Consider the following 22,380-nt stretch of genomic DNA (forward strand, 5'->3'; position numbering starts at 1 on the left):
AACCAGATTTACAACAGTTTCTTCCTGTTAAAGGGGAGGTTTTCCTGCCACTGTTGCTTGTTAGGGTCAGGCCCTGGGATCTGTAAGGCCTCCAAATTGAATAACAATTTAGAATGTAAGAGATGGTATATAAATAAAGATTGACTAATTGGTTGATTGATCGATTGAAATAAATCTCACTTGAACTTTGATGTTTGTATTTGTTCCTGTCTTAACTTTCAACAGTGAAAAAGGATATTGCATCATAGACCAAGAATGAGTCGTCCCAGGACAGACACCTGAGGCCTCCCAAAAGAAACAGGTGAGAAAGACAACAAAAAATCCAAAAGAGAGCTATGAAATGTATTGAACTGCATCAAGGATTCCAGGGAAATAGAAACAGTTTTGCAATCACCTTAGTCCATTTTAAAATAGTTTTGAAAGAGAAGATAGAGGTTAATTGTTGCTTAACAAAGATAGGACCATTGCAGGTGAAAAGTGATTGGAGAGAGTGCTGGTGGGTGAAGGGGTAAAAATGTCAATGCTTAAAACCCTGAGTTCGCTAAGTCTCAGCCTTAACCAGCCAACAGCGAAGGCCATGTGTGTGTATTCATAATGTTTAAGCTATTATTCCTCATATATTCATCCCAAATAGTCAACGTTAATCATCGTAGCTCTGATCCATTCAAGCATGTACTGGTGTATTGTGTCAAATTGTATTGTGTTATTTTTGGCTAAAAATAGTTAATGAATTATGTGAATTTATAAGATTTATTAAAAATAAAAAGGTAATATAATAATATGGATTAAAAACGCCTAAAATGATACAGTAGTCTGTGTTCACTTCTGCTCTTCACAGCAGTAAATATGAGAAGTGTGTGTTTTTGTACAGCTGCTGAACCGACTTCAGTCACTGTGACCATCGAGCACAATAATAAACAGCAGAATCCTCAGTCTTCAGGCTGTTCATCTGCAGATTCAGCTGTGCTCTGTTGTTGTCTCTGGAGATGATAAACCGGCCTTTGACTGACTCAGAGTAGTACTGGCTGCCCCCACTGCTGCTGATATAAGCGATCCACTCCAGTCCTTTCCCTGCAGGCTGTCTGATCCAGTGTGTCCAGTAGCTGCTAACAGAATAAGAGACCTGACAGGTGATGGTTAGACGCTGACCTGGCTGCACAGTCACAGAGGCTGGCTGTGTCAACTGTTCATACTTCACACCTGTGAAACAACAAAGAAAATGCTGATTATGAATAAAATATCACTGAAACAGATCAACTGCTGACTTTGACAAATGCACAGAGAGAGACTCACATCCAGCTGCCAACAGCAGCAGCAGAGCTGCAGAGAACATGGTTAATGTTGAAAGTCAGGTGCAGAGAACTCCACTGACAGTCTGATGTGATGGTTTTATAGCTGAGGAACAAAGAAGAACTCTGAATTTGCATAGAATCAAACATGTGAAGCATCACTGTTGACCATATGGAGCCAATAGGAGAGTGGAAACCTACAGTCAAATCATGTTTTTCATATGAAGTTCAGCACATGCAAAACAGTTTTGGAAGAATACAGATTAATTTCACAAGATCAAACCAATCAATGGATCTTGATGAGGAGGACAAGAAAAAATCCAAAAGAAAGTTCTGAAATATAATGAACTGCGTCAGGGATCAAACCAATCAATCGATCTAGGAGAGGAAAAAAGTCAAACTTTTAAGGACAGCAGTCCAAACCAAAACACAAGATAACCCGGTCAAAGACATGAGGGGCCCACTGGACACTTTAACAAAACACTCTCTGGTTGAGGACAGATGGAGAAGTGGTTTTAATACACAAGGACGGGGCAAAGATGATGAGACACAAATGATGATTAAATAAAATAATAAACCAACACAGGAGAGTCTTAAACATTATGTCTATTTATGTGCACCTAAGAAAGAAACTGCTGGAAATACTTTGAAAAACTTTCCTGGTAAATCTTTATGAAGATTGTAATTCAGTTTTTGAGAAGGAGGCACGTTTGTTGTCTGTGGAGGTTTTTGCACAGCTGTTCCTCTCTCTGGAGTCACTGTGTTTCTCGAGCACAGAAGAAAACAGCAGAATCCTCTGCTGTCAGGCTGCTGATCTGCAGGTACTGAGTGCTGCTGGACACGTCTTCAGTCATCACGTAACCACTTTTGAAAGAGCTTCCATAGCTAGCAGAGTTTGAACCTGCGTTCATCAACCCGATCCACTCCAGAGCTTTCCCTGGTCTCTGTCGTATCCAGTGGATATAGTAGCTGGTCATGTCAAACCCTGAAATGGTGCAGGACATCTTCACTGTCTCTCCAGGTCTTTTTACTTCAGGCTGAGACTGATCCAGTCTTTCACTCCAAACACCTGAAAGACAATAGAAATACACCCAACAACCAGGTCAAGCCCATTCTGGACCTGTCCACAGAAGTAACAGCAGCCCTGATGTTCTCACCGTGAACAGTGACAATGATCAGTAAACCTCTGATCACTGTGTTCTCCATTATGTGCTGACACTGCAGTTCTGTGCTCTGATCTGAGCAGAACTGTGTAAAACTGCTCCAGGCTCCTGTCACAAGTTCCTGCTGTTTTTATAGGACAGGGAGAGTTTGCATAGACGTCCCTCTCTGGGACATTTTCATAAACACCCCAAGACAATCTGAAGAGAGACACTCAGAATCATTCATCATGAAATGTATCCATGGTGATCCATTATATGTTTAATGAACTTGAACCTGTATAAATTGTGTCACATGACTGTTTTGATCACATTAGACTGAGCAGAAATGTAGACTTTTAAACATGTCTGCAGGGAGCGTTCTATATTCTAGAATTTAACCTGTCGTACATCTGATCACAGACAATCACCATCACCATCATCATCATCATCATCATCATCATCATTCTACTGAAATCAGATTGTTTGTTTCATCAATTCATCATTTTCTTTTTGCTCTAAAATGTTTTTCTGCTGTTTGTTTTCATGGTTTATAGATGTTTGTGCACCTCATCTGTGTCTGCAGCCTCCTCATTCTCTGCTGTCACAGAGTTACTAAAGTATGTTTGTGTCATTAAAACTTGTTCAAGGCATCATTTTGGTTAATGCCAGTGAGTCTGGAAGCTGGATGAGATCAAGTCAGTCAAAACGTGTGGAAACACAAACCAGCATTATCGCCATCATTCTTCAGTGGTGAGAGTCCTCATTTCTTTCTCTCTCTCTGTCTGACTCTCTTGCTCACACACACCACACACACATACACACACACACACACCACACACACACCACAACACACACACATGCACAATCCTTTCCATATCTTTGTTGGTATTTAGAGACATAATTTATTTCAAAGCTCCCTACCCAACCATAACTATACCAACTCATCCTGAGCAAATGGGCCCAACTCCACAAACTGGTCCTCCCATTGTCAGTAGATTGAGGATTGTGTTATTCAATATGTATTAAATAGCAGTGATGTGCGGTGAGGTTCATGGCTGGTGAGGCACTGACTCCTCAAGAGTCAGATTGATGATGGTAAGAACTGAAAAAATCTTATTTCACCATTTTTCCAACAGCATACAACAACTGATAATGCTTCATATCCCATCAGCATTCCTGTTTCAATTACACTCACAATCCAACACAAACATATAGACAGGAACATATTTGTCCTATAAAGAACTTTCTTTTATAGCTATGGATAGAGCACCCATCTTGCGTTTTAAGAAATTCATATATTCTGTGAACAACTTAAAGTGCAGAGATGTGTGCAGCACAAATTAATTTTGACCAACAGTAAAAATTTCTGTTATTTTTTAAACTTTAAAATCTGTTCTTCAATAAATTTTAATAAAGTTTGCCTATTAAAATGATCACAAAAAAATAATAATTCTTTAAGGACAGGATTCCCTCTGTTGAAGCAGCACTGCAGCGAGAAAGCACCTGCCAGCTTGCGTCCGCTCCCTTGAGTTGAGGCAGAGTACTGCACGCCTCACCTGCTGACTTTTCTCTGCTCTCTGTTGTGCGATCAGCAGGAATATTTCTCTCACACATGCATGTAAAGTTCATATTAGCGATATGCTGAGGAACAAAAACTAGCACACATCATGCAACCCAGTTTGTAGTGGATCATGCAGTCAGACGTGGGGCACAATTCACCTCTGCCTCACCCGGGGTTTCTGCCCTGGATTTGATCGGTAAAACTCAAATTCGGCACTTTTAACTCAAGAAAATGGCAACAATGTGTAGTCTTACTCTAAATGAATTTTTAACACATGTCATTGGAAAATATTAAAATTTATTTATGTACACTTTCTTTTTTTGGTCAGGGAGGCACTGTCCACATGTTTCTTGTCATCCAGGCTGTCTCTTCTCCACGTTCTCTGCCGGTTTGATGTGAAATCTTTGGTCATCGGCTCAACTTAGTTTTCATTCCCGTAGTCATAGTTTTAGATGTCATTTCTTTGCTCATCAGCGCTGTCTCTCTGCCTGCAGACCTGCCAACACCATCTGCTCCTGCTCGTCTCTCAGCCTAAATCCTGACTCACTGTGCTTCTTTTCCTGCTGGATATTTTCACTGTGGTCCCGTTCAGTCAGATCCTAATTGTTTTCCACCAAATTCCATAAAAGAACACAACTAAATCCAGACAAATTTTTGGGTCAATCTGTTCCTCCGAATTTAATTCATAATGCAAATAAGGTTGTGAAATCAGTTGAATTTTTGCAGGAAATCCTCAGGAGTGTGGTGATTAATAAAGTTGTCATTGTACCATTTTTTAACATAGTTTGTTGGGAAATAAGATAGAGTTCAGGTTATTGTTTTTGCTCAAAGATTGGACCATTGCAGGTTAAAAATAACTTGACAGAAAAATGCTGGATCAACAAGAATTTATCAGCTGTTGTTGAAGTGAACTATTCCATAAGAATAATTTATGTTAAATGAAGGTAGACCCCCAATGTGGGAAGATTTCAACTAAAATATTCAGATACTCCAAAAAACCTCGAGGTCAATCAGTCAAAACTATGCATAATTTACCATCAATACAATGTAATTGAGCTACCAGAATATTGAATTATTTGAGGGGGAAATGTGATGTATTTGTTACTGATGGGTTTAATAAATGCATAAACATATACATAGTTTGTAAATTATTAAAAAGTAAGGAGGTAAATTAAAGATATAAAAAGCAGAAATTATTAAAAATAAAAACAGTGTTCAGTGTGCAGTTCTGCACTTCATAGCAGAAAATAAGAGGTGTGTGTTTTTGTACAGCTGCTGAACTGACTTCAGTCACTGTGCGTATCGAGCACAATAATAAACAGCAGAATCTTCAGTCTTCAGGCTGTTCATCTGCAGATTCAGCTGTGCTCTGTTGTTGTCTCTGGAGATGATAAACCGGCCTTTGACTGACTCAGAGTAGTATGAGCTGCTGTAAATATAAGCAATCCACTCCAGTCCTTTTCCAGGAGCCTGTCTGACCCAGTGCATCCCTAGCTCCTGAATGTGAATCCAGAGGCTGAACAGGTCAGTGTGTGAGATTCTCCAGGTCTTTTAACCACTGGTTCAGACTGGGTCAGAGTCTGAGCATCAACACCTGTTTAGAAGATGAAACATCAAGTTAATCAGCTGATGACAAAAATCAAAGTGTGTCAACAATCAGGATGAGTGAAGATCTTCACCTGCCCAGCAGATAGTTAGAAGCAGCAGTCCTGTCCTACAGTCCATCATGTTCAACTGTGTGTCCCCTCTTCTCTGTCCTCCTCTCTGCTCTCACATAAGTAGACGTGGAACACATCTGAGTTTTGCATTGACTCCTCCTCAGTAAACAACTGGATTTGATTGTGATGCCTCCTCCTCTTTGGATGATGTGCGTTTATAATCTGAGACTTTAAATTTCATCCAACTAATAGTGCACCAGTGGTCCCAGTACTGAGTTCTGAGGTACCCCACATTTCACACCAACCAGTTTCAATCAAGCTTCAAATGAAAACTGTTGCAGAGAAAGCCCCTTAGAACATGCCCAGGGAAAACCCTCATTTTATTGTTTTTAAAACGTATTCCAGATTCCATGCAGTCACTGACATATGAGTATATTCTGCATAAAACCTTTCTTCAAATACTTAATTTACATCATGAAATAAAGATACACTTTTTTCCATGAGTCATCACTTGATCATGAATGTTCAAGTGAGAATATAAAACACTGATCTATGTTTAAAAATCATGTACGAGTCTGTGCACTTTTAGTTGATACATGTTAAAATAAGCAATTGAGATCATCAAAGAAATCACTGAGAAACAAATGTATTTATGTTGCTGTGTCCTTATGGAACTATTTCACATTGTAAAATTTACTTGCAAGATAATGAGGAGATCAAAGGTTACTGATTCTGGAAAAAGAGTCATCATGAATATTATAAGTAATTAGAAGTTGTCCATTTGTGCAAAAGCAATCCAAAAATGTTTTTATAGTTTGTAATGCTGTAAACCTAGGTTTCATATTGCCTTTAAATATTTCAGATTAAAAAATATTTATCTTAAGCATGATTCCTCAACATTTCTGACTAAACCCTCAACATGTTTGGGTGCAGAATCATTCCTGGTATGACAGCGCCCCCTCTGGTGATGTTGTGTTGATGCTCTGAGGGGTTTTTGTTCAGCTCCACTGATGCTTTGTGTTATTGTGTATCTGGCACAGTAATACACAGCAGTGTCTTCAGGCTGCACATTCACTCCATTTAGAGTCACTGTGTTGCTGGAAGAGTCTAAACTGATGCTGAACTTGTTCTTCAGGGAATCCTTATAATATGTGCTAGATCCAGCACCATTTCCAATCCACTCCAGTCCTTTCCCTGCAGGCTGTCTGATCCAGTTTGTGTAATAGCTGCTAACAGAATAAGAGACCTGACAGGTGATGGTCAGACGCGGACCTGGCTGCACAGTCACAGAGGCTGGCTGTGTCAACTGTTCACCCTTCACACCTGTGAAACAACAAAGAAAATGCTGATTATAAAATCACACTCAAACAGATCAACTGCTGACTTTGACAAATCCACAGAGAGAGACTCACATCCAGCTGCCAACAGCAGCAGCAGAGCTGCAGAGAACATGGTTAATGTTGAAAGTCAGGTGCAGAGAACTCCACTGACAGTCTGATGTGATGGTTTTATAGCTGAGGAACAAAGAAGAACTCTGAATTTGCATAGGATCAAACATGTGAAGCATCACTGTTGACCAAATAGAGCCAATAGAAGAGTGGAAACCTCCAGTCAAATCATGTTTTACATATAAAGGTCTGCTGTTAGTTACCTTATTGTAACCTTATTCATGAAATTCCTGTTTAAGGTTTTGTGGAAATTTACTATGAAATCGACTGTGAAACTTCCTGTGTAGCACAAGTTTATCATGTAACTTTGAATCACTAGAACTGACTTATGCATATACTGAAGAATGTGCGTACGTGCAGGCATTTAATCACACTTCTTGGTGCCACTTTGTGACTGGCTCATGAGGTACCGGAACTTACACAGAACATAATCATTTAAGGTAATAAGATGGCGTCGTCAGTTAATCATATGACCATTTGAGCACTGTTGCTAACTTTTCTGCTGAATATAAACCAACACCCAAAAAGGTCCAGCACTTTTCTTATCTGTTGGCAGACGGAGAATGTTTCTCTCGTATTGTAAAAAGGACAACAAATGTGTCTAATAAACTTTTTACTGAAGATCACGGATTCTCTGGTCGTTTCACGGTCCGAACCTACGAAGCAGATTTGCAACAGTTTCTTCCTGTTAAAGGGGAGGTTTTCCTGCCACTGTTGCTTGTTAGGGTCAGGCCCTGGGATTCTGTAAAGTGCCTCAAAACAATTTAGAATGTAACAGATGGTATTCTAAATAAAGATTGACTGATTGGTTGATTGATTGATTGATTGATTGATTGATTGATTGATTGATTGATTGATTGATTGATTGATTGAAATAAATCTCACTTGAACTTTGATGTTTGTATTTGTTCCTGTCTACTTTCAACAGTAAAAAAGGATATTGCATCATAGACCAAGAATGAGTCGTCCCAGGACAGACACCTGAGGCCTCCCAAAAGAAACAGTGAGAAACACAACAAAAAATTCAAAAGAGAGCTATGAAATGTATTGAACTGCATCAGGGATTCCAGGGAAATAGAAACAGTTTTGCAATCACCTTAGTCCATTTTAAAATAGTTTTGATAGTTTTGATAGAGGTTAATTGTAGCTGAACAAAGATAGGACCATTGCAGGTGAAAAGTGATTGGAGAGAGTGCTGGTGGGTGAAGGGGTAAAAATGTTAATGCTTAAAACCCTGAGTTTGCTAAGTCTCCGCCTTAACCAGCCAACAGCGAAGGCCATGTGTGTGTATTCATAATGTTTAAGCTATTATTCCTCATATATTCATCCCAAATAGTCAACGTTAATGAGTGTAGCTCTGATCCATTCAAGCATGTACTGGTGTATTGTGTTGTATTGTATTGTGTTATTGTGTTATTTTTGGCTGAAAATAGTTAATGAATTATCTGAATTTATGAGATTTATTAAAAATAAAAGGTAATATAATAATATGAATTTAAAATGCCTGGAATAATACAATTGTCAGTGTTCAATTCTGCTCTTCACAGCAGTAAATATAAGAAGTGTTTGTTTTTGTACAGCTGCTGAACTGACTTCAGTCACTGTGCGTATCGAGCACAATAATAAACAGCAGAATCTTCAGTCTTCAGGCTGTTCATCTGCAGATTCAGCTGTGCTCTGTTGTTGTCTCTGGAGATGAGAAACCGGCCTTTGACTGCCTCAATTTTCTGCATTGAAATTATTTTAATTATGACATTTTTTTGTATTATTTTCAAGTAAATAATTAATACAATGAATAAGATACAAGAATGTGCAATTTAACTTCATACATAGACAGACAGAGGGACAGGTCGATCAATCAGCCAACCAATCATTCAACCAAACACATTTTTATTGAAGGTTTCAACAAGACTTATACCAGAATCTAATCCGACTTTTTTTTATGCTTGATAATAAATGTGAAGATATTGCCTTTTTTTTTTTTTTTTTTAGCATGATTGCATTACTGCTGCTAATATTCCTGTGCTGGGATGGATTGTTCAAGTGATGATCTTGACTCAAAACAGGAAATGAAAAACCACGTCAACTGTCACACTGAGAGATCTGACTCTGTGTATTCTGCTCCCACCTTTTGGTCTAAATGGACAAATATCCTGTGGAATTTCAGAAAAGCCTCTCTGCTCTCTTCAACCAGTGTGTTTGGCACAGTAATACACAGTAGAGTCCTCCAGATTTAGACTGAACAGTCTCAGATAAGCCATACTGTTGATGTTGTCTTTACTGATTTCTATACATCCTTTCACACTGCCAGCATTGTCATTCTGCTGGTATCAGTGAATCCTTCACCGATCCACTTCAGTCCTTTTCCAGGATCCTGTCTGATCCAGTTCATACTAGACCTACGGTAAATGTGAAGTTAGATCTCCTTCAGGACAGATGGACTGAATGACTTTTTAATGACTGAACTGGAAGGAATGGACTGGAATGACTGAACTGGAAACATGCACTGGTGTGTTCTTGCTTAGGTTAGACACTGAATGTTCTTATTTAGTCATCATCCAAGCACTGACTGCTCATACTGAGTTTTGAGCGACATGTTTGCGTTGTGTAAAGATAAGTTGTCTGCTTTGCCTCTGAAGCCTCGGGAATAGTTTGCTCTGGAAACACATGATATGTATAGGATGGACCTGGACAGAAGTAAAAACTGAATATTAGCATTCGGTAGAGACCATAAGGCATCATTTCAAGTCCAAACTGCTCCAGTTGGTGAGTGTTCAGGTACCTTGGAGACCGGAGGCGGTGCTACTGCAACTGATGCCCCAAGCAACTAATGATTGGGTTTAATTCACTACTATATAGATTCTGGGCTGCATCTTCTGGTCTCTGTGTCACTTTCTTGGCATGAGCACACAGACAGGTACAGGTACTTTCTGAGCAAAAGCTCTTATTTTGTCAAAGTTCAAAAACTCCTGTCAACATGAGTCAAAATGAATATTTTCTTTTGATAATAGTTTTCATCTTAAATTAAGATGATATTCAGGGAAAATTGCAAATAATTCATGTTGGCAAAAAATGTTATGTTATTGATTGTATAAAATAATTATTAAATCATTAATCTTTCAGGTAATTTAACAGTAAAAGGTAAATAAAAAATTAAAAGGCAGAAAAAAATAGAACGGAGTGTTCAGTGTGCAGTTCTGCTCTTGACAGAAGTAAATATGAGAAGTGTGTGTTTTTGTACAGCTGCTGAACTGACAATTAATGATGCACCAGTGATCCTAGTACTGATTTGTGAGGTACCCCACACTTCACACTCAGCAGTGAGTCATCAATTGATCATGAATGTTTGAGTTACAGGATTAAAGACTGATCTTTGTTTAAAAAATCATCAATGAGCTGTGTGCTTTTATTTTTTGAGTGAATGTTGAAATTAACTGTTGAGATATTTGAAATTACAGAGTAATAAATATATTGTTGTGTCATTATCCTTATAAAAAAATTGTCATATTTATACTATATTATATATTATACTATATATTACTTGTTGCATAATGAGATCAGAAGTTTAGAATTCTATGAAAGCAGTTATATATTTTTTCAGTCATTGGTCTTTATATTATATATATATATATATTTGTGTAAAAGCAATTCAAAAACGTTTTCTGATTTTGTATTTATTTTGTTTGTTACCATTATCCCTTAATTGTTTCCTAGAGTTTTTATATTTAATTTAAATTCTCAGGTCTTTTACTCCAGTATTTTTCTTCAACATTTCTGCCTCAACGTTGTTGTTATGATTCATTCCTGGTGTGACAGCGCCCCCTCTGGTGATGTTGTGTTGATGCTCTGAGGGGTTTTTGTTCAGCTCCACTGGTGGTTTGTGTTATTGTGTCTCTGGCACAGTAATACACAGCAGTGTCTTCAGGCTGCACATTCACTCCATTTAGAGTCACTGTGTTGCTGGAAGAGTCCGAACTGATGCTGAACTTGTTCTTCAGAGAAGCTTTGAAAAGTGGGTCATATCTAATACGATGTCCCCCAATCCACTCCAGTCCTTTCCCTGCAGGCTGTCTGATCCAGTGTGTGTGATGGCTGCTAACAGAATAAGAGACCTGACAGGTGATGGTCAGACGCTGACCTGGCTGCACAGTCACAGAGGCTGGCTGTGTCAACTGTTCACCCTTCACACCAGAAAATACTGATTATAAAATCACACTAAAACCGATCAACTGCTGACTTTGAAAATCCACAGAGAGAGACTCACATCCAGCTGCCAACAGTAACAGCAGAGCTGCAGAGAACATGGTTAATGTTGAAAGTCAGGTGCAGAGAACTCCACTGACAGTCTGATGTGATGGTTTTATAGCTGAGGAACAAAGAAGAACTCTGAATTTGCATAGAATCAAACATGTGAAGCATCACTGTTGATCTCACTGGAGCCAATAGAAGAGTGGAAACCTACAGTCAAATCGTGTTTTACATGTGAAGTTCAGCACATGCAAAACCGTTTTGGAAGAATACAGATTAATTTCACAAGATAAAACCAATCAGTGGATCTTGATGAGGAGGACAAGAAAAATCCAAAAGAAAGCTCTGAAATCTAATGAACTGCATCAGGGATCAAATAAATCAATCGATCTAGGAGAGGAAAAAAGTCAAGATTTTGAGGACAGCAGCCCAAACCAAAACACAAGATAACCCGGTCAAAGACATGAGGGGCCCACTGGACACTTTAACAAAACACTCTCTGGTTGAGGACAGATGGAGAAGTGGTTTAAATACACAAGGACGGGGCAAAGATGATGAGACACAAATGATGATTAAATAAAATAATAAACAAACACAGGAGAGTCTAAACATTATGTCTATTTATGTGCACCTAAGAAAGAAACTGCTGGAAATATTTTGAAAAACTTTCCTGGTAAATCTTTATGAAGATTGTAATTCAGTTTTTGAGAAGGAGGCATGTTTATTATCTGTGGAGGTTTTTGCACAGCTGTTCCTCTCTCTGGAGTCACTGTGTTTCTCAAGCACAGAAGAAAACAGCAGAATCCTCTGCTGTCAGGCTGCTGATCTGCAGGTACTGAGTGCTGCTGGACACGTCTTCAGTCATCACGTAACCACTCTTGAAAGAGCTTCCATAGCTAGCAGAGTTAGAACCTGCATTCATCCTCCCGATCCACTCCAGAGCTTTCCCTGGTCTCTGTCGTATCCAGTGGATATAGTAGCTGGTCATGTCAAACCCGAAATGGTCAGGACATCTTCATGTCATCGTCCGGTCCAGGTCTTTTTTACTTCAGGCTGAGACTGATCCAGTCTTTCACTCCAAACACCTGAAAGACAATAGAAATACACCCAACAACCAGGTCAAGCCCATTCTGGACCTGTCCACAGAAGTAACAGCAGCCCTGATGTTCTCAGCAATCAGCACGACAGACGTCCACCAGACACTGAAGATTTGCATCAGGGGGTCAGGAGGACTGGCTCAAACAGGCTCAAACAGGCTCCAGGAAACCATCCAACAGTTAGTACTCCTCTAATGACTGTTTGACCCAAAGACTAACAATTCAGCAAAAGGTAAATAATATTTTTAAGAGTTTGGATGGGGAAAAAAATCTAAAAACACATTCATTAAAAACAAGAATATTTACTGGTTTGTTTATTCATTCATTATTTCACAAAACTTAAAAGATGAGATCATCCCATTTTATTTTGAAGACACAGGAATGACGCCTCACAGTGTTCAATTTTGTTGTGAGCAGTACTGTGTAAAACTGCTCCAAGCTTCTTTCAAACGTTCCTGGTGCGTTTCAAGAACAAAAAGAGTTTGTGCAGACCTCCCTCTCTGTTATATTTGTTGCAAGGCAAAAAGAAATCTTAAGGAAGAAGGCGTTGAAAGCAATCTTGGTGTGATGGCACCTCTTGTGGAGAGGCTGAACAGGTCAGTGTGTGAGATTCTCCAGGTCTTTTAACCACTGGTTCAGACTGGGTCAGAGTCTGAGCATCAACACCTGTTTAGAAGATGAAACATCAAGTTAATCAGATGATGACAAAAATAAAAGTGTGTCAACAATCAGGATGAGTGAAGATCTTCACCTGCCCAGCAGATAGTTAGAAGCAGCAGTCCTGTCCTACAGTCCATCATGTTCAACTGTGTGTCCCCTCTTCTCTGTCCTCCTCTCTGCTCTCACATAAGTAGACGTGGAACACATCTGAGTTTTGCATCGACTCCTCCTCACTTTCATTTGCACAGCATCAATTTGATTGTTACTTTTTGAGTTTCTCTTAAAAATAAATATATTTTTTCTCTGTTTTGAACTACTTTTTACAGTTGAACGTGTTGAAATAATAACTTCTTAATGATAACTAATAATTTCTGAACAACTATTCTTTCAAGCCAAATTAACAGTACTCAATTTTCTGCATTGAAATTATTTTAATTATGACATTTTTTTGTATTATTTTCAAGTAAATAATTAATACAATGAATAAGATACAAGAATGTGCAATTTAACTTCATACATAGACAGACAGAGGGACAGGTCGATCAATTAGCCAACCAATCATTCAACCAAACACATTTTTATTGAAGGTTTCAACAAGACTTATACCAGAATCTAATCCGACTTTTTTTATGCTTGATAATAAATGTGACGATATTGCTTTTTTTTTTTTTTTTTTTTTAGCATGATTGCATTACTGCTGCTAATATTCCAAAAGGCTGTTTTGAAATCTGCTGAACTGCATCAGTGATTCCAGGACAATGGAAACAGTATTGGAGTCACCACAGTCCATTTTCAAATCCTTTGGGTAGAGAAGATAGATTACCTGAGGTTAATTGTGAAAAAATATAGGAGCATTGCAGGTAAAAACAGTTGGAAAGAGTGATGGTGGATGAATTAGAATTAATAAATGTTCTATTGATGATAGTTATTGTTAATTAAATGAAGATGACCTTCAGAGAAAATTGCAAATTAGTCATGTAGGCACTTTGCATTTTTTTGTTCAAAAGCAGTTGTAAAATAATTTAAAATAACATTTAAAGTGAGGTCATTAACAATTTAAAAGGCATTCATAATAAAATAAAGACAGTATTCAGTGTGCAGTTCTGCTCTTCACAGCAGTAAATATGAGAAGTGTGTGTTTTTGTACAGCTGCTGAACTGACTTCAGTCACTGTGACTCTCGAGCACAATAATAAACAGCAGAATCTTCAGTCTTCAGGCTGTTCATCTGCAGATTCAGCTGTGCTCTGTTGTTGTCTCTGGAGATGAGAAACCGGCCTTTGACTGACTCAGAGTAGTATGTGCTGCTGCCATCATATTTGATAGCACTGATCCACTCCAGTCCTTTTCCAGGAGCCTGTCTGACCCAGTACATCCAGTGGTCACTGAATGTGAATCCAGAGGCTGAACAGTCAGTGTGTGAGATTCTCCAGGTCTTTTAACCACTGGTTCAGACTGGGTCAGAGTCTGAGCATCAACACCTGTTTAGAAGATGAAACATCAAGTTAATCAGCTGATGACACAAAAGTGTGTCCACAATCAAGATGAGTAAAGATCTTCACCTGCCCAGCAGATAGTTAGAAGCAGCAGTCCTGTCCTACAGTCCATCATGTTCAACTGTGTGTCCCCTCTTCTCTGTCCTCCTCTCTGCTCTCACATAAGTAGACGTGGAGCACATCTGAGTTTTGCATCGACTCCTCCTCAGTTTCATTTGCACAGCATCAGTTTGATTATCACCTTTTTGAGTTTTTCTCAAAATAAATATTTTCTATTTACCAGTTTTTGACAGCTTAATTCACATGATTTCAGTCATGACATTTTTTTTATTATTTTCACGTAAATATTTAATACAATAAATAAAATAGAATCAATAAAACATATATTTTTATTGACGATTTAACAAGACTTTCAACAAAATCTAATCTCTCTGGTTTTTGCATGTTTGATGTTGAATGTGAAGATATTGCCTTTTTTGGCTGGAGAAATTAAATAAATATCAAGTGAAATAAATTCATTGGCATTATTAATTAATTCTGCTCACATTCCTGTGCTGGATGGATTGTTTCAGTCATAATTTTGACTCAAAAACAGGAAAAGACAAAACAAAACATTAACTGTCACAATGAGAAATCTAACCACAGTATCACAGACCAGAATGAGACAACCAAGGAGAAACACCTGAGGGCCCCCTAAAGTAATAAGTGAGAAGGAAGAAAAAAATCCAAAAGGCTGTTTTGAAATCTGTTGAACTGCATCAGTGATTCCAGGAAAATGGAAACAGTATTGGAGTCACCACAGTCCATTTTTAAATCCTTTGGGTAGAGAAGATAGATTACCTGAGGTTAATTGTTGATGACCAAATATTGGACCATTGCAGGTAAAAACAGTTGGAGAGAGTGATGGTGGATCAATGAGAATTAATAAATGTTCTGTTGATGATAGTTTATGTGAATTAAAGGAAGATGACTTTCAGGGAAAATTACAAATTAGTCATGTAGGCACTTTGCATTTTTATGTTCAAAAGCAGTTGTAAAATAATTTAAAATGACATTTTAAAGTGAGGTCATTAACAATTTAAAAGGCATTCATAATAAAATAAAGACACTGTTAACAGTGTTCACTGTTCACTTCTGCTCTTCACAGCAGTAAATATGAGAAGTGTGTGTTTTTGTACAGCTGCTGAACTGACTTCAGTCACTGTGACTCTCGAGCACAATAATAAACAGCAGAATCTTCCGTCTTCAGGCTGTTCATCTGCAGATTCAGCTGTGCTCTGTTGTCGTCTCTGGAGATGATAAACCGGCCTTTGACTGACTCAGAGTAGTACTTAGGGCTGCTACTGGTGCCAATATAAGCGATCCACTCCAATCCTTTTCCAGGAGCCTGTCTGACCCAGTTCATCCCATAGCTGCTGAATGTGAATCCAGAGGCTGAACAGGTCAGTGTGTGAGATTCCCCAGGTCTTTTAACCACTGGTTCAGACTGGGTCAGAGTCTGAGCATCAACACCTGTTTAGAAGATGAAACATCAAGTTAATCAGCTGATGACACAAAAGTGTGTCCACAATCAGGATGAGTGAAGATCTTCACCTGCCCAGCAGATAGTTAGAAGCAGCAGTCCTGTCCTACAGTCCATCATGTTCAACTGTGTGTCCCCTCTTCTCTGTCCTCCTCTCTGCTCTCTCATAAGTAGACGTGGAACACATCTGAGTTTTGCATCGACTCCTCCTCAGTAAACAACTGGATTTGATTGTGATGCCTCCTCCTCTTTGGATGATGTGAGCCTATGATCTCAGACTTTTTAAACCTTTAAATTAATGGTTCATTAGTGGTCCAAGGACTAAGGACTAAGTGGTGCTTGTTATCAGTTCTATTCCAGCTGCTAATTCTGTTTTTTGTTGTTTTTTTTAATGCAGAAAGGCCTTTAGAACATCTCGAGGGAGAACTCTGAGATGTGGGAATTTAAACGGATTCCAGATTTCAGTCACTGACATTGAAGTATTTTCAGGCACGTAAAAAAACTCTATCTTCAATATTTACTCAGTATTAATAAACAAAGACAGAATTTTGTCCATAAGTCTTCATTTGATCATGAATGTTTGGGTAACAATATTAAACACTGATATATGTTTAAAATTGTGACCTAGTGTGTGTTCTTTAAATTTTGGATGTATGTTGAGATTAACTGTTGTGATCATTGATGAAATTACTGAGTAACACATTTATTGTTGCTGCTCTGTCCTTGTGAAACTACTTCTCATATCCATGAATTTTTCTTGCAGAATATTGAGGCTAAAATGTTTAGGATTCTGTAAAAGCAGTTTTGAATATATTAAGTAATTTTAATGAATGTATCTGTATCAAAACTCTTCTACATTTTAATAATTTATTTTAAATTGTTCTGTTCTAAAAGTACTGATCTAAAGCAACTTTCCTCAACATTTCTGAGTCAACCTCAACATGATGAGGTGATGATTCATTCCTGGTGTGACTGCGCCCCCTCTGGTGATGTTGTGTTGATGCTCTGAGGGGTTTTTGTTCAGCTCCACTGACGGTTTGTGTTATTGCGTCTCTGGCACAGTAATACACAGCAGTGTCTTCAGGCTGCACATTCACTCCATTTAGAGTCACTGTGTTGCTGGAAGAGTCTAAACTGATGCCGAACTTGTTCTTCAGGGAAGCTTTGTAGTAGGAGTCTCCAGTATATTTCCGTCCAATCCACTCCAGTCCTTTCCCTGCAGGCTGTCTGATCCAGTTTGTGTAATAGCTGCTGAGAGAATAAGAGACCTGACAGGTGATGGTCAGGCGCTGACCTGGCTGCACAGTCACAGAGGCTGGCTGTGTCAACTGTTCACCCTTCACACCTGTGAAACAACAAAGAAAATGCTGATTATAAAATCACACTCAAACAGATCAACTGCTGACTTTGACAAATCCACAGAGAGACTCACATCCAGCTGCCAACAGCAGCAGCAGAGCTGCAGAGAACATGGTTAATGATGAAAGTCAGGTGCAGAGAACTCCACTGACAGTCTGATGTGATGGTTTTATAGCTGAGGAACAAAGAAGAACTCGGAATTTGCATAGAATCAAACATGTGGAGCATCACTGTTGATCTCACTGGAGCCAGAAAGAGAGTGGAAACCTACAGTCAAATCATGTTTTACATGTGAAGTTCAGCACATGCAAAACAGTTTTGGAAGAATACAGATTTATTTCACAATATAAAACCAATTAATGGATCTTGATGAGGAGGACAAGAAAAATCCAAAAGGAAGCTCTGAAATCTAATGAACTGCATCAGGGATCAGCATCAGAGTGGAAACCTACAGTTAAATCATGTTTTACATGTGAAGGTTTGCTGTTACTTAATTTATTGTAACCTTTACAGATAATAATGAAATGAAACAAGTGTCACTGGATTTCTCATGTAAATATTCATCTATTGTAACGTTCAAAACTATCTTTAAATTTAATCTAAAACACTTCAGAAGTGAGTGTGAAAGAGAAGGTCAGTGATGTCAGATGAAACTTTGGCACTCAGATCCTTCGATATTTCTTCATGTAATCTTGAAATAAATTCAACAGACTAACAATGAGTGGTCCCAGGTTTGACACCTTAGGGCCCCCAAAAGTATCCAGAGAGGAGGACGACAAAACACACATATTCTTCAGGAGGTTCCTGGCATCTCTCTGTCCCCTTCCTTTCTCTGATTTTGTTACGATGTGCGGACACGAATCGAGACCCCACATGCAGACACACACGATAGGGTGAGGTTGAAATCAAGTTTACTGAGGTCCAAGTTCAGAACAGAGCCAAAGGGTGCAGGTGAAAGACAAACACAATCAGACTGGAGCAGGCTGGGCAGTGCGAGCAGGCATCCAAGTGGCGATCCGCAGGAAAGACGAACGATTAGTTCCAGACCGGAAACAGGTTCGAGGAACAAACTTACAAACAGTTATAGGAGCCAGGCTGTACCACGGGGGTAATCAACAAATCAGTGATGAGTGCAGAGTTGAGGAGAACTGCAGGTGTGGATAATGACTGGAGATCGTCTCAGGTGTGCCTAGCTCGCCCAACGGGGGGAGAGTCAGGAAACCGCTGGTCCAGCCTGGAAACAGAAAGACACAGAAGGGGAGGGGGAGAGGGAAAACACTCGGGACTCCTAATGGTTTTGTCTGTTTTTCCACGTGTTTCTTGTCATCCAGGCTGTCTCTTCTCCACGTTCTCTGCCGGTTTGATGTGAAATCTTTGGTCATCGGCTCAACTCAGTTTTCATTCCCGTAGTCATAGTTTTAGATGTCATTTCTTTGCTCATCAGCGCTGTCTCTCTGCCTGCAGACCTGCCAACACCAACTGCTCCTGCTCGTCTGTCAAATCAAAATCAAATCAAATCAATCTTTATTTATATAGCGTCTTACACAATCAAAATTGTTTCAAGGCGATTTCCAGAATCCCAGGGCCTGACCCCAGACAAGCAACAGTGGCAAGGAAAAACTCCCCTTTAACAGGAAGAAACCTTGAGCAGGACCAGGCTCATGTAGGGGGACCCTCCTGCTGATGGCCGGCTGGGTAAAGAGACAGGAGAGGAGAGGAGAGGAGAGGAGAGGAGAGGAGAGGAGAGGAGAGGAGAGGAGAGGAGAGGAGAGGAGAGGAGAGGAGAGGAGAGGAGAGGAGAGGAGCACAACTCAATTCAGACACGTTTTTGGTTAAATCTGTTCCTCCGAATTTAATTCAATAATGCAAATAAGGTTGTGAAATCAGTTGAATTTTTGCAGGAAATCCTCAGGAGTGTGGTGATTAATAAAGTTGTCATTGTACCATTTTTTAACATAGTTTGTTCGGAAATAAGATAGAGTTCTGTATATTGTTTTTGCTCAAAGATTGGACCATTGCAGGTTAAAAATAACTTGACAGAAAAATGCTGGATCAACAAGAATTTATCAACTGTTGTTGAAGTGAACTATTCCATAAGAATAATTTATGTTGAATGAAGGTAGACCCCCAATGTGGGAAGATTTCATCTAAAATATTTAGATACTCCAAAAAACATTGAGGTCAGTCAGTCAAAACTATGCATAATTTACCATCAATGCAATGTAATTGAGCTACCAGAATATAATATATTGTATTATTTGAGGGGGGAAATGTGATGTATTCTTTCCTGATGGTTTTAATAAATGCATAAACATATACATAGTTTGGAAATTATTGAAAAGTAAGGAGGTAAATTAAAGATATAAAAGGCATAAATGAATAAAATAAAAACAGTATTCAGTGTCCAGTTCTGCTCTTCACAGCAGTAAATATGAGAAGTGTGTGTTTTTGTACAGCTGCTGAACTGACTTCAGTCACTGTGACTCTCGAGCACAATAATAAACAGCAGAATCTTCAGTCTTCAGGCTGTTCATCTGCAGATTCAGCTGTGCTCTGTTGTTGTCTCTGGAGATGAGAAACCGGCCTTTGACTGACTCAGAGTAGTACTGGCTGCTGCCATCATAGCGAATAACACTGATCCACTCCAGTCCTTTTCCAGGAGCCTGTCTGACACAGTGCATCCAGTAGCTGCTGAATGTGAATCCAGAGGCTGAACAGGTCAGTGTGTGAGATTCTCCAGGTCTTTTAACCACTGGTTCAGACTGGGTCAGAGTCTGAGCATCAACACCTGTTTAGAAGATGAAACATCAAGCTAAACAGCTGATGACAAAAATAAAAGTCTGTCAACAATCAGGATGAGTGAAGATCTTCACCTGCCCAGCAGATAGTTAGAAGCAGCAGTCCTGTCCTACAGTCCATCATGTTCAACTGTGTGTCCCCTCTTCTCTGTCCTCCTCTCTGCTCTCACATAAGTAGACGTGGAACACATCTGAGTTTTGCATCGACTCCTCCTCACTAAAGAACTGGATTTGATTGTGATGCCTCCTCCTCTTTGGATGAGGTGCGTTTATAATCTGAGACTTTAAATTTCATCTAACTAATAGTGCACCAGTGGTCCCAGTACTGAGTTCTGAGGTACCCCACATTTCACACCAACCAGTTCCAATCAAGCTTCAAATGAAAACTGTTGGAGAGAAAGCACCTTAGAACATGCCCAGGGAAAACCCTCAATTTAGTGTTTTTAAAACGTATTCCAGATTCCATGCAGTCACTGACATATGAGTATATTCTGCATAAAACCTTTCTTCAAATACTTAATTTACATCATGAAATAAAGATACACTTTTTTCCATGAGTCATTACTTGATCATGAATGTTCAAGTGAGAATATAAAACACTGATCCTGTTTAGAATCATGTACGTGTCTGTGCCTTTTAGTTTATAATGTTAAAATAAGCAATTGAGATCATCAAAGAAATCACTGAGAAAAAAATGTTTATTGCTGCTGTGTCTGAATGGAACTATTTCACATTTACTTACAATTAATGAGGAGATTAAAAATTTTATGATGCTACAGAAGCAGTCACCATTAATAATATAAATTGGTCATTTAATGAGTGCAAATTACATCCAAAAATGTTTTTATCCCTTTACAATTGTTTTCTTTAAAAAAAAATTGTGCAAAACCTCTACGATTTTATATCACATTTAAATTCTTATGTCTCAAAGTACTCAATAAAAGCATTTGTCCTCAACATTTCTGACTGAACCTCAACATGTCTGGGTGATAAATCATTCTGGTGTGACAGAGCCCCTCTGGTGATGTTGTGTTGATGCTCTGAGGAGTTTTTGTTCAGCTCCACTGATGCTTGTGTTATTGTGTATCTGGCACAGTAATACACAGCAGTGTCTTCAGGTGCACATTCACTGCATTTAGAGTCACTGTGTGCTGGAAGGTCTGAACTGATGATGAACTTGTTCTTCAGGGAAGCTTTGTAGCTTGGGGTGTATCCAACACGATGCCATCCAATCCACTCCAGTCCTTTCCCTGCAGGCTGTCTGATCAGTTTGTTACCTAGCTGCTGAGAGAAAAGAGACCTGACAGGTGATGGTCAGACGCTGACCTGGCTGCACAGTCACAGAGGCTGGGCGTGTCAACTGGTTCACACTCACACCTGTGAAGCAACAAAGAAAATACTGAAGATAAAATCACACTAAAACAGATAAACTGTGACTTTGAACAAATCCACAGAGAGAGACTCACATCCAGCTGCCAACAGCAGCAGCAGAGATACAGAGAACATGGTTGGTATTGAAGGATCTATGGGAGCTTCTCTCTTCTGCTGCAGCTGACAGCAGGATGTCAAGTCTTTATAGCAGACGGACAGGAAGTTCCCTTTGCATAGAGACGAACATTGACGGGAAATAAAAGAAGCATAGGGGTTACAATACAGTTCTATCCATTATTAATACCTAAAACATCATTATATGTTGACCAATAATGCATAAAAGTTATGAAAATGGCAACTATCCAATAAAGTAAACAATGAGAAGAAGAAACAGGGAGGGTTAACCACACGTTTCTCGCCTGATTGTGGTGGTCCATTTGTCATGTTCTACCTTTAAATGTTGCACACCATAGCCACCAACCTCAATGGTTATATTCCAGAAACCTGATAAAATATGTTTTTCAAAATCAGTTCAAATCATTTATTTTAGGAAGAGAGAGAAGGGTACTTCTTGTCAAAGTGACAGGTTGACCTTCCCTGAACCCGCCCACATCTGTCCCCCCCCCACCTCCCTTCCCGCCTCCGCCTTTTTTTTAAAAAGGGAGGAGGGTGGATCCCCCACCCACCCCCCCCCACCCTGACCCCCCCCCCCCCCCGCCTTCTCGCTTGCTC

General features: G+C 39.2%; 5 gene segments (V, D, J or C); all 5 read right to left on the bottom strand.

The window, feature by feature from the left end:
* Window positions 1–1,514: 1,514 nt before the first annotated feature.
* Window positions 1,515–2,793, bottom strand: LOC130514575 (Ig heavy chain V region 23-like). The segment is given in 2 exon segments: window positions 1,515–2,358; window positions 2,447–2,793. Coding segments are annotated over 2 exon segments (363 nt in total).
* Window positions 2,794–6,683: 3,890 nt separating this feature from the next.
* LOC130514589 (Ig heavy chain V region 5A-like) lies at window positions 6,684–7,149 on the bottom strand (the record flags this gene model as incomplete). The annotated part of the segment is given in 2 exon segments: window positions 6,684–6,973; window positions 7,063–7,149. Coding segments are annotated over 2 exon segments (330 nt in total), but the record flags the coding sequence as incomplete, so codon positions are not given.
* An 8,620-nt stretch (window positions 7,150–15,769) lies between these two features.
* On the bottom strand, window positions 15,770–16,247 carry LOC130514577 (immunoglobulin heavy variable 3-48-like). The segment is given in 2 exon segments: window positions 15,770–16,110; window positions 16,192–16,247. Coding segments are annotated over 2 exon segments (363 nt in total).
* A 278-nt stretch (window positions 16,248–16,525) lies between these two features.
* Window positions 16,526–17,756, bottom strand: LOC130515317 (immunoglobulin heavy variable 4-38-2-like). The segment is given in 3 exon segments: window positions 16,526–16,548; window positions 17,151–17,465; window positions 17,553–17,756. Coding segments are annotated over 3 exon segments (378 nt in total).
* Window positions 17,757–18,591: 835 nt separating this feature from the next.
* Window positions 18,592–20,467, bottom strand: LOC130515318 (immunoglobulin heavy variable 3-30-3-like). The segment is given in 3 exon segments: window positions 18,592–18,713; window positions 19,968–20,267; window positions 20,353–20,467. Coding segments are annotated over 3 exon segments (471 nt in total).
* Between the last annotated feature and the right edge of the window lie 1,913 nt (window positions 20,468–22,380).

The sequence above is a fragment of the Takifugu flavidus genome, chromosome 18, assembly GCF_003711565.1.
Source record: "Takifugu flavidus isolate HTHZ2018 chromosome 18, ASM371156v2, whole genome shotgun sequence".
Lineage (NCBI taxonomy): Eukaryota > Metazoa > Chordata > Actinopteri > Tetraodontiformes > Tetraodontidae > Takifugu > Takifugu flavidus.